The sequence below is a fragment of the Haematobia irritans genome, chromosome 4 (assembly GCF_050003625.1).
Source record: "Haematobia irritans isolate KBUSLIRL chromosome 4, ASM5000362v1, whole genome shotgun sequence".
Taxonomy (NCBI): Eukaryota; Metazoa; Arthropoda; class Insecta; order Diptera; family Muscidae; genus Haematobia; species Haematobia irritans.
The window spans coordinates 157,364,127-157,379,472 of record NC_134400.1 but is presented as its reverse complement, the minus strand read 5'-3'; the positions used below and the strand labels follow the sequence as shown (position 1 = coordinate 157,379,472).

General features: G+C 37.1%; 1 protein-coding gene across 1 annotated transcript in view; it reads left to right on the top strand.

Moving 5' to 3' along the window:
- The window catches only part of Tmc (Transmembrane channel-like), a 237,442-nt gene that overhangs the window by 111,145 nt on the left and 110,951 nt on the right, over positions 1–15,346 (top strand). Inside the window, exons 2-4 of the mRNA XM_075307091.1 lie at positions 4,053–4,231; positions 10,105–10,167; positions 10,560–10,642. Of these exons, the coding sequence (XP_075163206.1) occupies positions 4,053–4,231; positions 10,105–10,167; positions 10,560–10,642 (325 nt within the window). The remainder of the gene's footprint in view (positions 1–4,052; positions 4,232–10,104; positions 10,168–10,559; positions 10,643–15,346) is intronic.

The window sequence follows — 15,346 nt, the reverse complement described above, 5'->3', positions numbered from 1 at the left end:
GTTTTATGTAAATATTTAATGACAGCACGCATTTCTAATTTTTCCATTGTAAAAAAATTGCGGATGCGCCTTTTTTGAACACCTGTTTGTATATGAAGGAGTTGCCAGATCGAAACAAAATTTAACATGTGTTCATAACAGAGATGTAAGTTTCCTTAACTTTGTTCTGTTTATACCGCGCTTTTTGTGCTAGGCTAAGAAGTTTCCGAAATTAATTAAAATTAAGTTAATTGTGAACAACCCCAATGATTAGGTTTACATGTCAAAGAGCTTAGCTGAAGATGTAAACCTTCGGTTTACCATAAAAATTCAAGCATCGCCAATGGTATTGGTGCCGGCCGCCGTAACGGCCGTTGGTTACATCCCGATTGTATTCATCGACAGTGGGTTCAAAATAAATACCGAATCTTAAGGGAAAATGTTCTAAACATAGTATTAAAGCCTTGGGCAGACAAAGATTTGGTCCCCACACCATCGGTTAGGTTAGTTTAGGTTAGGTGGCATCCCGGTGTATCAGGCTAACTTATGCGCTTTACAGACTATCAGTTATTCCGGACGACAGTGCTCGTGTCGAACATATCCCATATATTGTGCACATTATAAGTCCGAAGGCATAATCGATACTGCTGCATGTTTATGGGATCGATAACACATTTACCGATTATTTAGTCATCGCCGACAAGTCGTATCGATCCGACACACTGTAAGATTCTCTACAAACACCGACATTCCGTCCGGAATAACTGATAGTCTGTAAAGCGCATTAGACTATTCAGTCCATTGTGGTGAACTTCTCTCTCAGACCATGAGGTCTCAGTTCGCTCGCACTCAGCACGCATCAACCAAGAATGACTTAAAAAGGATGATCCTCGCTTCGCTGGTATTAAAATATACCGAAGTGTCGATCATCTCAAGATGCCAATTTGGCAGAAGTGAGCCATGCAGCATGTAACTAGTTTGTCTTTGCACAAAATATTTTATGTATCGATTTCGAGCCAAAGAGGCGGTGAATTGAAGTAAGGATATCTTTAGGACACAGTTTTTTTGTATTCTCAATTAAAATTTGAGTTTTGCATACTTGATTCTAGGAAACAAATTTTATTTTATTCGTTTTTTTTCTGCTCTTTTCTTTATGTGATATCAAGGCTCTTTAAAAACTTGTAAATGGCAACATAAATTTCCAAATTCAAATTCGACTTGTATTAGTAATTGTACTACTTTTCAAGTAAAAATCGAATTTAAAATAAGCTTTTAGAATACATCTCCTAGTTTTAAACGCTTGTTCGATTTGTAATCAAGATACAAAAAGTCAACAAATTAAAATAACTTTTTATTTTTAATGTTAAAGAATTTTTAAAGCAAAGTTGACCTTAGTCATGTAAAGATACCAATTTTTAAATCGAATCACTTAATTAAACGACTTCATTGAAAAGTTTATCGACTTTTGGACAAGGGAACAATCTTTATATCAAAGAAATGCTACTTCTAAGCTAAGCAAAATTCAGATTGGAATTTTAACGACTAGTAATTGTTGGGGCGAATTTCGAATCGAAAATAATTTCGAATTGGGCTTCTAAATTTTGATGTTATTTTCGAAATTTTTGTTTTTGAACAATAAAACTATAAATTTGTAATATTACATATCAGCAACCCTGTATATTTAGGAAAATGTATACTTGTTTATTATATAGTCAATGATTTGGGTGAGATGCTTCGTAATATATGTAGTTACATTTAAACAGCCGCAGTTTTCGTTAGGAATTAATATCAGAATCCTTACACTGAAAAAAATATTGTCATGAGGTCAAAGATTTCATGTCTTTAAAATACGAATACAAATTTTGCTTAGCATAGAAGACGCATTTCTCTAAAATAAAGTTATTTTCCTGGTCCAAAAGTCGATAAACTTTTCAATGAAGTCGTATTGTCCTTATAATTAAGTGATTTGACTTAAAAATGGGTATCTTAACATGAAAGAAAAAATTTATAGGCTAAGGTCAACTTGACTTTAATAATTTAGAAAAATTCTTTAAATTTAATGAAATTGTCTTTATATTTGTTGTCTTTTTGGATCTTGACTACAAAGCAAAAAATCGTTCAAATATAGGACATGTTTTTCAAAACTTTATTTTAAAGAAGTTTTTTACTTCAAACATAGCATAATTTCTACTGGAAGTCGAGTCCTAATTTGGAAAATAAAGTTGCCGTTAGCTCGCTTTTAAAGCACTTTGATAGCATATGAAGAAAAAAGGCTGAGAAAACGAAATATTAAAATTTGATTCCTAGAAGCAAGTACACAAAACCTAAATTTAAAAGAGAATTGTGTCTTAAAAGTATCCTTACTTGTATCCTCCGCTTCTTTGGCTCGGAATCAATACCAAATTTTTTAAAGTAAAGACAAAATCTTTGGAACCGAGTATGCTTTTTTTCAGTGTAAGACAAGGTTAAAATCCAAGCAAAAATTTTTCTGAGAGTAGCTTCTCTCTCAGAAACACGCTCATAAGACATAACCTTGGAAATTAAAAATAAAATCTAAATTATTTGTACTATAATCAATCATAAAGGGTGATACGGTCAAAATTTGGTCACCTGTAAACGCGTGTAAAACAGGTGAAATCGTTTATTTAAAAAATCAAATTAAATTTCTTTTTCAAGTTCAATTAGTATAAAATTCAGGAAAAATATTCAGTTAGGCTTTCGCTTTTCCAAATCCGAATTGCCGGGCCTCACGCTTGACACCTGCCATCAGATTTTGTACAGCCACCTTGTCCACCTTCTTCGCCACAGAAAGCCAGTTTACTTTGAACTGCTGCTCGTCCTTAGCAGTTTTTTTGGTCTTCTTCAGGTTCCGCTTGACAATAGCCCAGTATTTCTCAATTGGGCGGAGCTCTGGCGTGTTGGGAGGGTTCTTGTCCTTGGGAACCACCTGCACGTTGTTGGCGGCGTACCACTCCATGGACTCTTTACCGTAATGGCAAGATGACAAATCCGGCCAAAACAGTACGGAACAACCGTGTTTCTTCAGGAAAGGCAGCAGACGTTTATTCAAACATTCTTTTTCGTAAATTTCTTGGTTGACAGTCCCGGAAGCTATGAAAATGCTGCTTTTCAAGCCACAGGTACAGATGGCTTGCCAAACCAGATATTTCTTTGCGAACTTTGACAGTTTTATGTGCTTGAAAATATCTGATACCTTTCCCCTTCCTTTTGCCGTATAAAACTCCTTTCCCGGAAGCTGCTTGTAGTCGGCTTTGACGTAGGTTTCGTCGTCCATTACCACGCAGTCAAACTTCGTCAGCATCGTCGTGTACAGGCTCCGGGATCGCGCTTTGGCCGTCGTATTTTGTTTATCATCGCGATTTGGAGTCACTACCTTCTTGTAAGTCGATAGTCCGGCTCCCAGTTTATTTGCGGCATCTCGGAGAGAGAGGTTAGGGTTTCGCTTGAAACTACCGGCAACTCTCTTTGTCGTCTCAGCGGCTTCCGGTTTTCGATTTCCCCCCGATCCAGACTTCCTGGCTTTTGACAAACGTTCCCCAAACACTTTAATTACATTTGTAAGCATTGATTTGGCAACTTTTAGCGATTTTGCCAGCTTTGCGTGCGAGCAGCTCGGATTTTCGCGATGCGCGAGCAAAATTGTGACACGCTGCTCTTCTTGCTTGGACGGCATTTTGACAACTGAAGAGTGAATTCCAAAATCAAAATAGGAGCAACATTCTACACACACACACCTTCAAAATGAGGGGTGTTTTTTAAATGCAAAATTGAAAGAAATACGTCAAGTTTATATTGACCAAATTTTGACCGTATCACCCTTTATTTAATTTATAGTATTTTCACTTCAAATGAAACCATTTTAAATCAAATGAATTCTTTTTTAAATTAAATGAAACATTTTTAAAATCAAACGTATTATTTTTCAAATCAAATGAAACGCAATCCTAAATTTGTTTTTCAAATTTTTCTATCTCCCATTTATATCCCCATTGTAGCCGGTATGAAATCTAATTAATATATTTCCGATTTGTTGGTATTTTCTTTCATTTCAGAATACTTCAACACCCACTGGGACTACCCCACCGTCACATCAACTCTCGGTCACTTGGGCAACACCACCATGTGGCTCCAGTGAAAAAGAATTTAAAATCAAATCCAACGCAACTATTACTCAAGGACTAAATACTCCGACTAGTGGAATTGAGATCAACGAAGCGGGTATTAGAAAAAGGTAAAATCAAATATGAGAAGTAAACACATCTGTCGGTTGAACTGAATTAAATCTGTTACCGTCCTCCGAAGATATCTACTATTTTTTAGTAACAACCATAAGATGGTCATATGTGCACCAAGAAAGGAATATGATAATCTCAAAAACGTATAAAGAGCATAATGTTACTTTTCCACGGGGAATATGTGATATTTTTGTCACAACCTTGTTGTCTTATCGGCAATTATGTATTTGATTTCAGCAAACAGAAAACAATATTTTTACAGAAACAAGTAAGGAAAGTCTAAAGTCGGGCGGGGCCGACTATATTATACCCTTCACCACTTTGTAAGTCCACATTTTCGATACCATATCAAATCCGTCCAATGTGTTGGATGCTATATGAATCCATACACATATATTCTGTATATCTGAGCAGATCTGTACAGAGTTCTGCAATACTTATAGATTTTACATTTAAGTCGGCTAATGCGCTGAGGTGGAACACAATGTTAGTAAAAAACAAGTAAGGAAAGTCTAAAGTCGGGCGGGGCCGACTATATTATACATGCAATCAAATTTCACATGCATAGTTACTATGTTGAATCTACTCCCTGTGCAAAATTTCATGTAAATCGGATAACAACTTTGACCTGTGTGGTCATATGACGGAAAAACGGGCGAAAGATATATATGGGAGCTATATCAAAAATCTGAACCGATTTCAACCAAAATAAACACGCATATGCAGAACCTTAATTCTACTGCCTGTGCAAAGTTTCAAGTTCAATTCTACTCCCTCTGCAAAATTTCACGTAAATCAGAGTAGCACTTTTGCCTCTGTGGGCATATTAGACCAAATCGGGCGAATGATATATATGGGAGCTATATCTAAATCTGAACCGACTTCAACTAAATTTCGCACAATTGACGATACTATAAAACGTACTCCTTGTGCAAAATTTCAAGCAATTCAGGGCAAAACTATGGCTTTTGAGGCCATATAAATCCAAATCGGACGAAAGATATATATGGGAGCTCTATCTAAATCGGAACCGATTTTAACCAAATTAAGCACACTTAACGATACTATTAAACGTACTTGTTGTGCAAAAGCTATATCTAAATCTGAACCGATTTCAACTAAATTTGGCACAATTAACGATAGCATAAAACGTACTCGTTGTGCACAATTTGAAGCAAATCAGGGCAAAACTCTCGCTTTTGGGGCCCTATAAGTCCAAATCGGACGAAAGATATATATGGGAGCTATATATAAATCTGAACTGATTTAGCTGATATTTGGCAGTTTTTACGGGACTGACAAAACAATCAGATGTACAAAATTTGAAGAACGTCCGTTCATAAATACGTGAATTATGATCAAATCGGTGATAACTATATATGGCAGCTATATCTAAATCTGAACCGATTTTTTCCAAAATCAATAGCGATTGTCTTCTACCCGAAGAAAGACGTTATGTCAAATTTTAGGACGATCGGACTTAAACTGCGACCTGTACTTTGTGCACAAAATTACATATACAGACAGACGGACGGACAGACAGACAGACGGACATCGCTAAATCGACTCAGAATTTAATTCTAAGCCAATCGGTATACTAAAAGATGGGTCTATGACAATTATTTCTTGGCGTTACATACAAATGCACAAACTTATTATACCCTGTGCCACAGTAGTGGTGAAGGGTATAACAAGTAAGGAAAGTCTAAAGTCGGGCGGGGCCGACTATATTATACATGCAATCAAATTTCACATGCATAGTTACTATGTTGAATCTACTCCCTGTGCAAAATTTCATGTAAATCGGATAACAACTTTGACCTGTGTGGTCATATGACGGAAAAACGGGCGAAAGATATATATGGGAGCTATATCAAAAATCTGAACCGATTTCAACCAAAATAAACACGCATATGCAGAACCTTAATTCTACTGCCTGTGCAAAGTTTCAAGTTCAATTCTACTCCCTCTGCAAAATTTCACGTAGCACTTTTGCCTCTGTGGGCATATTAGACCAAATCGGGCGAATGATATATATGGGAGCTATATCTAAATCTGAACCGACTTCAACTAAATTTTGCACAATTAACGATACTATAAAACGTACTCATTGTGCAAAATTTCAAGCAATTCAGGGCAAAACTCTGGCTTTTGAGGCCATATAAATCCAAATCGGACGAAAGATATATATGGGAGCTATATCTAAATCGGAACCGATTTTAACCAAATTAAGCACACTTAACGATACTATTAAACGTACTTGTTGTGCAAAATTTGAAGCAAATCAGGGCAAAACTCTGGCTTTTGGGGCCATATAAGTCCAAATCGGTCGAAAGATATATATGGAGCTATATCTAAATCTGAACCGATTTCAACTAAATTTGGCACAATTAACGATACCATTAAACGTACTCGTTGTGCACAATTTGAAGCAAATCAGGGCAAAACTCTCGCTTTTGGGGCCCTATAAGTCCAAATCGGACGAAAGATATATATGGGAGCTATAAATAAATCTGAACCGATTTAGCTGATATTTGGCAGTTTTTACGGGACTGACAAAACATTCAGATGTACAAAATTTGAAGAACGTCGGTTCATAAATACGTGAATTATGATCAAATCGGTGATAACTATATATGGCAGCTATATCTAAATCTGAACCGATTTTTTCCAAAATCAATAGCGATTGTCTTCTACCCGAAGAAAGACGTTATGTCAAATTTTAGGACGATCGGACTTAAACTGCGACCTGTACTTTGTGCACAAAATTACATATACAGACAGACGGACAGACAGACGGACAGACAGACAGACGGACAGACGGACGGACATCGCTAAATCGACTCAGAATTTAATTCTAAGCCGATCGGTATACCAAAAGATGGGTCTATGACAATTATTTCTTGGCGTTACATACAAATGCACAAACTTATTATACCCTGTACCACAGTAGTGGTGAAGGGTATAAAAGTATCCCTCGAAAAAGCAACATTATGCCCTTGGCACCGATTTTAGGTGATCATTGGAGGTGTGCACCTGACACGAAATTGTTGTGACTCGCGATGGTGGCGTGAGCGTGATTAACCAACTGAATGAGGAAAACACTCCTATAATGATGTTGTAACATATATTCAATATGAGCTAAAAATGTTTGCTGGTTTCAATGTGGTTGGTTAGGTTAGGTTAGGTGGCAGCCCAATGTATCAGGCTCACTTAGACTATTCAGTCCATTGTGATACCACATTGGTGAACTTCTCTCTTATCACTGAGTGCTGCCCGATTCCATGTTAAGCTCAATGACAAGGGACCTCCTTTTTATAGCCGAGTCCGAACGGTGTTCCACATTGCAGTAAAACCACTTATGTTAGCGAAGTTTTCAAACCCTCAGAAATGTCACCAGCATTACTGAGGTGGGATAATCCACCGCTGAAAAACTTTTTGGTGTTCGGTCGAAGCAAGAATCGAACCCACGACCTTGTGTATCAATGTGGTAACGAATTATTTTTTTATTTCTGTCAAATATTTGCCTAGTGTGACCGTACCGTAAGTCACGAAAATAATCTCTCTGTGAGTGTGAGTGAGTAACGACTTTCGAAAAAATTTGCTCACGAAAATAATTCCGCTCACAAACATAATAATGATTACGAGATGAATTCGCTTGCAAGTGTACACTAAAAATTTTTTACTCGGATCCAAAGATTTTGACTTTCCAATAAGGATTTTGGGATTGATTCCGAGACAAAAATGCGGTTTCTTTAAAATAAAGACATTAGTGACTTATCAGATTTTAAATCTAGGATCAGTAAAATTAAAATTAGGATACAGAAATCATTTTGTATGTTCGTTTCGCGGTATATCAATAAAGCTATTCACGTACAAAACAAATGACAGTTTAAAAATCGAAATTATAACAGATACTTCAAAGTATAAAATGTTTTCTTAATTCCAAAAAAAAAAAAACTAAATCTTCCGAATAAGTCTTAGCCTATATTTGAAGCGTTTTTATCTTAAATGTAAAGATTCAATATTTCAGTTAATTTAAGGACGATTTCTTTAAATGTGTTTCTTTACTTTAACGAAAATTTGCCTTAGTTGAAAGACATGCGACTTTAACGGACGGACACAAATTTACAAAATGTGTGTCCTAAATTTAATGAAAAACATTTTTGAAGCAAATAGTATAAACTTTATTTTAATTAAAATTTCATTATTTTTATGAAATTTTTCCTTAATACTTTGTAAATTGCGCATCCTCAAACTTAGGTTGCGTAATCTTTAATATCACGTAAATATTTTTTTCAGTGTAGTGACACCTAATCCTCTCGATTTTTATCATCCTCATCGTTTAAGTCAGGTCCCATAGGCAAATTACTCATAAAATTATTCGTGAGTCACGTGACTTCTCTATATCTGGTCGGGGTCTACTATTTGGTCTACTTTTTGAAAAGTGAACTAAAGTTCACTGAGTTTCGTTCAAAAATTGCGAGCCGTTCCCAGCAATTTGCACGGAAAAGAGAAGCTCACCTTGTTTTAAATATTGAAACTGTGGGATTATTCCAAATATTTTAGAATTCAATCCCAAAAAAATTAACAAACTGATCACTCGAAGTATTGTCCATCGCTAGCCACCACGGCGACGAAAAACCAACGACTCATCTTTTGACTCAATCGATCGGAACAAGTGCTAATCAGAAGGAGCAATGTCACGGCCGGTGGTGTAGGTTTGGTTAGTCCATTGTGATACCACAAGTGCTTAAATTTTCTCTAAACAAGTTCAGTCTAATCCGAGTCTATGTTTAGTTCAATGACAACACGCAGAGAAGGAATATGATCACCTCAACCATGTTTCAAGAGCAAAATCTTATTTTTGGATGGTGACCATGTAACATGTTTATGGCAAAAATTTTGTTTTCACGCCAAAAATAATATGCTTGCTGAAATCAGACACATAATATTCGAGAAAATAACATGGTTGCCATAAACATGTTACATGGTCACCATTCAAAAATAACATTTTGCTCTTGAAACATGGTTGAGGTGATCATATTCCTTCTCTGGGTGAAGCGACCCCATTTTTTATAGCCGAACGACCGACCGACCGACATTTCACATTACAGTGAAACCAGTAAGAATAGCTTTGAAACACTCAGAAATGCCACGTTCATTCATGATCACTTCCAAAAATCAAAAATTCTATCCAAATCCTAAAAAAATCAAATTTTTATATGAAACCTTCTCCTAAACGACGCGTCCCAGAGCCAAAAGGACGTCAATTTGTGATCACCTCCAAAAACTTTAAACTACCATCCAAACCCTAAGAAAATATATATTTTTTTATATGAAAAACTTTTTTTGGCCATATCTCCTTAAATATGCGTCCTAGAACTAAAAGGACGTTAATTCGTGATCACCCCCAAAAATTGAAAATTCCATCCAAATCTTAAATTCCACCTAAACATGTTTTAAGAGCAAAATATTATTTTTGGAAGGTGAACATGCAAAATGTTTGTCGCAACCATGTTATTTTCTCGGAAATTATGTATCTGATTTCGGCAACCATGTATATGTTTGTCGAGAAAATTAAATTTTTGCGACAAAAATGTTCTATGTTCCAGAAATAACATTTTGGATCTATGACTCGGAATCAATACCAAAATCTTTAACAAAAGGTCAAAATCTTTGGATCCAAGTAAAACTGCTTACGTTAATATTGTGAACATTTTGTTCGCTTAAATTACGATTACATAAACCTTATTATTCGGTGAATATTTTCTCAGTGTATATGCTCCACAAAACGTTTCGCTTTAAAGTTTAATATTTGCAAATATTTCTTATTCTTAATTTTATTTTTTTCATTTGCTTTCACTAGTTATCCTTTCACTACCACTACACCACTCACACACAATTCCAATAATAGCTTATGGTACCTGTGGTAATAGGAAAATTTCTTTTGTCGGTTAGAAGAAAGTACGTGAAGGGATGAATTAATGCCCCTTACTGTTATACTCATTTCCAATCAATTGCTTTCAAAGTAACTGTAACGTGGAATAAAAATAATCCGATTTGAGGCAAATTCCGTTTTTCTTTTCCAAATGCTTCTGTTTGAAATTTAATACTAACTTGCTGTTAATTCATTCTATTGTATTTCCGTTTCCATTGCAATCATCAACGACGCCGTCGATGGTGTTGCCGCCACAACTACCGACATCACCGTCATCATCACCGTCTACAATAATGTTGTCCTTATCGTTGAATCGAATATAATCTGCAACAAAAACAATCACTCCATCCGGCCATATAAACCAACAAACCAACCAACTGCAGGTCATCCGAAGATAAAGCGAATGAATTTTCTTTAAGCTATGCTGCCAGTAATCTTGCTAGTCCTGTAACAGATGCTTTTATAGGTGAGTGATATGATCAAACAGCTGAATTTCATTGAACTTTAAACTTAATTTAATTTACCCCAAAGCTATAAGCCTTGCCGATTCTTCCTAATTGAAACTTTTTCCAATCAAATGAAACCATTTTTTTAAAGTGAAAATTTTTATATCATATGATGGGGGTATACTAACAATGTCATTCCGTTTGTAACACAGCAAAATATTGGTCTCAGACCCAATAAAGTGTAAATATTTATGGTTGTGGTAAAGGTTAGGTTAGCTTAGGCAAAGTGGCGGCCCAGTATTTCAGACTCACTTAGACTATTAAGTCCATATTGATACCACGGTGGGGAACTCTCTCTCTCTCTTATCACTGAATACTGCCCGATTCTATGTTTAGCTCAATGACAAAGGACCTACTTTTTTATAGCCGAGTCCGAACGACGTTCTACATTGCGGTAACACCACTTAGAGAAGCACTGCGAAATCTCGCAAGCATTACTGGAGGGTATCCATTGGACCACGGTGGCTCCCGGGTCGTGGTAAAATTCAGTGTGGATTCAACAATTCCGCTATGTTGTACAAATTTCAACCAATGCAATTGAAATTTGTTACGTGCTTGCAATTACTACTTTCCAAAATTTTTCCATATCGAACCATAATTATATATAGCTCCGTATAAACCGATTTCCGATAGGAGGGGCACATTTAGCGAGAGCCCCGAAAACCAAACGGAGCCACCATGAGGCACCAGAAGTAAAATCGTGAGAGTCGGTTTATATGGGGCTACATAAAATTTTAAACCGATATGGACCATATACTGACATCACGTACCGAATTTCAACAGCATCGGATGAAATTTGCTACTTCACGAGGTTCCGGAGGTCAAATCCGGGGATCTGTTTATATGGGAGCTATATATAATTATGGACCGATATCGACCAATTTTTACATGATTGTTGGAGGACAATCGATCGAATGAAATTTATTTCTCCATTAGGACCCAGAAGTAGAATCTTGGGATTCGGTTTATATTGGGGCTACATAAAATTATGGACCATATACCGACATCACGTACCGAATTTCAACCGCATCGAATGAAATTTGCTTCTTCACGAGGCTCCGGAGGTCAAAGCCGGGGATCGGTTTATATGGAAGCTAAATATAATTATGGACCGATATCGAACAATTTTTACATGATTGCTGGAGGACAATCGATCTAATGAAATTAATTTCTCCAAACTGCAAAAACAGTGAACCCATCAGGAAAAAAAATTTTAGTTAGAAAAATTAGATTAATTTTAGGAAATTTTAACTAAACTGTACTAGCTAGATACGCAGATGCCACGCTGATTTCACAAAAATAAGTAAATAATTTACGACAAATTCAACAAAAATTTTTTAGACAAAATTATTATTTTTCGCTTATTAGGGAAAAGTTTCGTACTTTGAAGGAAAAAATTGGAGTTCAAAATTGCAAAAATGTCTTTAGTGCCATACGAAGTTCAAGATGGGAGCATTATTGGTAAAATTTAAAAATTTTAAGAAATTCTGAACTATTTTGTGGGAGACACGAATTTAGTTAATTTTTATGCTTCCTTTGTGTATAATTTTTTCCTCTGTTTCAGTTAATTTGACTAACGTACGCAAAAAATTATTAAAGTCAGGGAAATTTTCTTAAAACGTAATAATATAAAATAGAATTAATTCGGCTTTAGTGAAATATAGGGTTCACCTTAGGTTTGGTTAGGTTAGGTGGCAGCCCGATGTATCAGTATCAGGTTCACTTAGACTATTCAGTCCATTGTGATACCACATTGGTGAACTTCTCTCTTATCACTGAGTGCTGCCCGATTCCATGTTAGGCTCAATGACAAGGGACCTTTTTATAGCCGAGTCCGAACAGCGTTCCACATTGCAGTGAAACCACTTCGAGAAGAAATGTCACCAGCATTACTGAGGTTGGATAATCAACCGCTGAAAAACTTTTTGGTGTTCGGTCGAAGGAGGAATCGAACCCACGACCTTCTGTATGCAAGGCGGGCATGCTAACCATTGCACCACGGAGGCTCCCAGGGTTCATATATACGAAGCGTCCGATTTTCAAAAAATTGCCCTCAATAACCTTATTTTTGACAATAGTGGGCTCATTTATTAACCGATCTTAATTCAAATTCAGCAAATGGTAATCTACAGTAATATCAACTAAACCCGCAAAATATCATCCAAATCGATTCACATTTAGATATAGCTCCTATATATATGCATCGCTCGATTTTCCCAAATTTGACCATAGTACTCTTATTTATTAACCAATGTTACACAAACTTCAAATTTTGATGAACTAACCGATCATATTTAGATTTACATGTAGCTCTTACATAATAATATTGCCCGATTTTTAGAAATTTCGATTTATTACCCACACTAATGGAGCGATTTCCTCTTTTTATACCCACCACCATAGGATGGGGATATATTAACTTTGTCATTCCATTTTTAACACATCGAAATATTGCTTCAAGACCCCATAAAGTATATATATTCTGGGTCGTGGTGAAATACTGAGTAGATCTGAGCATGTCCGTCCGTCTGGTGAAATCACGCTAACTTCCGAACGAAACAAGCTATCGACTTGAAACTGAGCACAACTAGTTGCTATTGATGTAGGTCGTATGGTATTGCAAATGGGCCATATCGGTCCACTTATAAACGGACCCCCAAATTTGGCTTGAGGATCCTCTAAGAGAAGCAAATTTCATCCGATCCGGCTGAAATTTGGAACATGGTGGTAATATATGGTTTCTAACAACCATGCAAAAATTGGTCCACATCGGTTCATAATTGTATATAGCCCCCATATAAACCGATCCCCAGATTTGGCTGGTGGAGCCTCTAAGAGAAGCAAATTTCATCCGATCCGGCTGAAATTTGGTACATGGTGTCAGCATATGATCTCTAACAACCATGCAAATATTAGTCCACATCGATCCATAATTATATATAGCCCCCATATAAATCGATCCCCACATTTGGCTGGTGGAGCCTATAAGAGAAGCAAATTTCATCCGATCCGGCTGAAATTTGGTACATGGTGTCAGCATATGATCTCTAACACCCATGCAAATATTAGTCCACATCGATCCATAATTATATATAGCCCCCATATAAACCGATCCCCAGATTCGGCTTGCGGAGCCTCTAAGAGAAGCCAATTTCATTCGATCCGGCTGAAATTTGGTACATGCTGTCAGCATATGATCTCTAACAACCATGCAAATATTAGTCCACATCGATCCATAATTATATATAGCCCCCATATAAACCGATCCCCAGATTTGGCTGGTGGAGCCTCTAAGAGAAGCAAATTTCATCCGATCCGGCTGAAATTTGGTACATGATGTCAGCATATGATCTCTAACAACCACGCAAAAATTAGTCCACATCGATCCATAATTATATATAGCCCGCATATAAACCCATCCCCAGATTTGACCTCGGAGCCCCTTGGAAGAGCAAAATTCATCAGATTCGGTTGAAATTTGGTACGTGATGTTAGTATATGGTATCCAATAATAATGCAAGAATTGGTTCATATCAGTTCATAATTATATATAGCCCCCATATAAACCGATCCCCAGATTTGATCTCCGGTGCCTTTTGGAGAAGCAAAATTCATCCGATCTGGTTGAAATTTGGTACGTGGTGGTAGTATATGATATTTAACAACCATGCCAAAAGTGGTCCATATCAGTCCATAATCATATATAGCCCCCATATAAACCGATCCCGAGATTTGGTTTTGGAGCCTCTTGGAGGAGCATTTGAAGGTGTGTGTGTAGAATGTTGCTCCTATTTTGATTTTGGAATTCACTCTTCAGTTGTCAAAATGCCGACCAAGCAAGAAGAGCAGCGTATCAAAATTTTGCTCGCGCATCGCGAAAATCCGAGCTGCTCGCACGCAAAGCTGGCAAAATCGCTAAAAGTTGCCAAATCAACCGTTACAAATGTAATTAAAGTGTTTGGGGAACGTTTGTCGACAGCCAGGAAGTCTGGATCGGGGGGAAATCGAAAACCGGAAGCCGCTGAGACGACAAAGAGAGTTGCCGGTAGTTTCAAGCGAAACCCTAACCTCTCTCTCCGAGATGCTGCAAATAAGCTGGGTGTATCGTCTACAACCCTGCATCGAGCCAAAAAACGAGCCGGACTATCGACTTACAAGAAGGTAGTGACTCCAAATCGCGATGATAAACAAAATACGACGTCCAAAGCGCGATCCCGGAGGCTGTACACGACGATGCTGACGAAGTTTGACTGCGTGGTAATGGACGACGAAACCAACGTCAAAGCCGACTACAAGCAGCTTCCGGGACAGGAGTTTTATACGGCAAAAGGAAGGGGAAAGGTAGCAGATATTTTCAAGCACATAAAACTGTCAAAGTTCGCAAAGAAATATCTGGTTTGGCAAGCCATCTGTACCTGTGGCTTGAAAAGCAGCATTTTCATAGCTTCCGGGACTGTCAATCAAGAAATTTACGTGAAAGAGTGTTTGAATAAACGTCTGCTGCCTTTCCTGAAGAAACACGGTTGTTCCGTACTGTTTTGGCCGGATTTGGCATCTTGCCATTACGGTAAAAAGGCCATGGAGTGATACGTGAACCCAAGGACAAGAACCCTCCCAACACGCCAGAGCTCCGCCCAATTGAGAAATACTGGGCTATTGTCAAG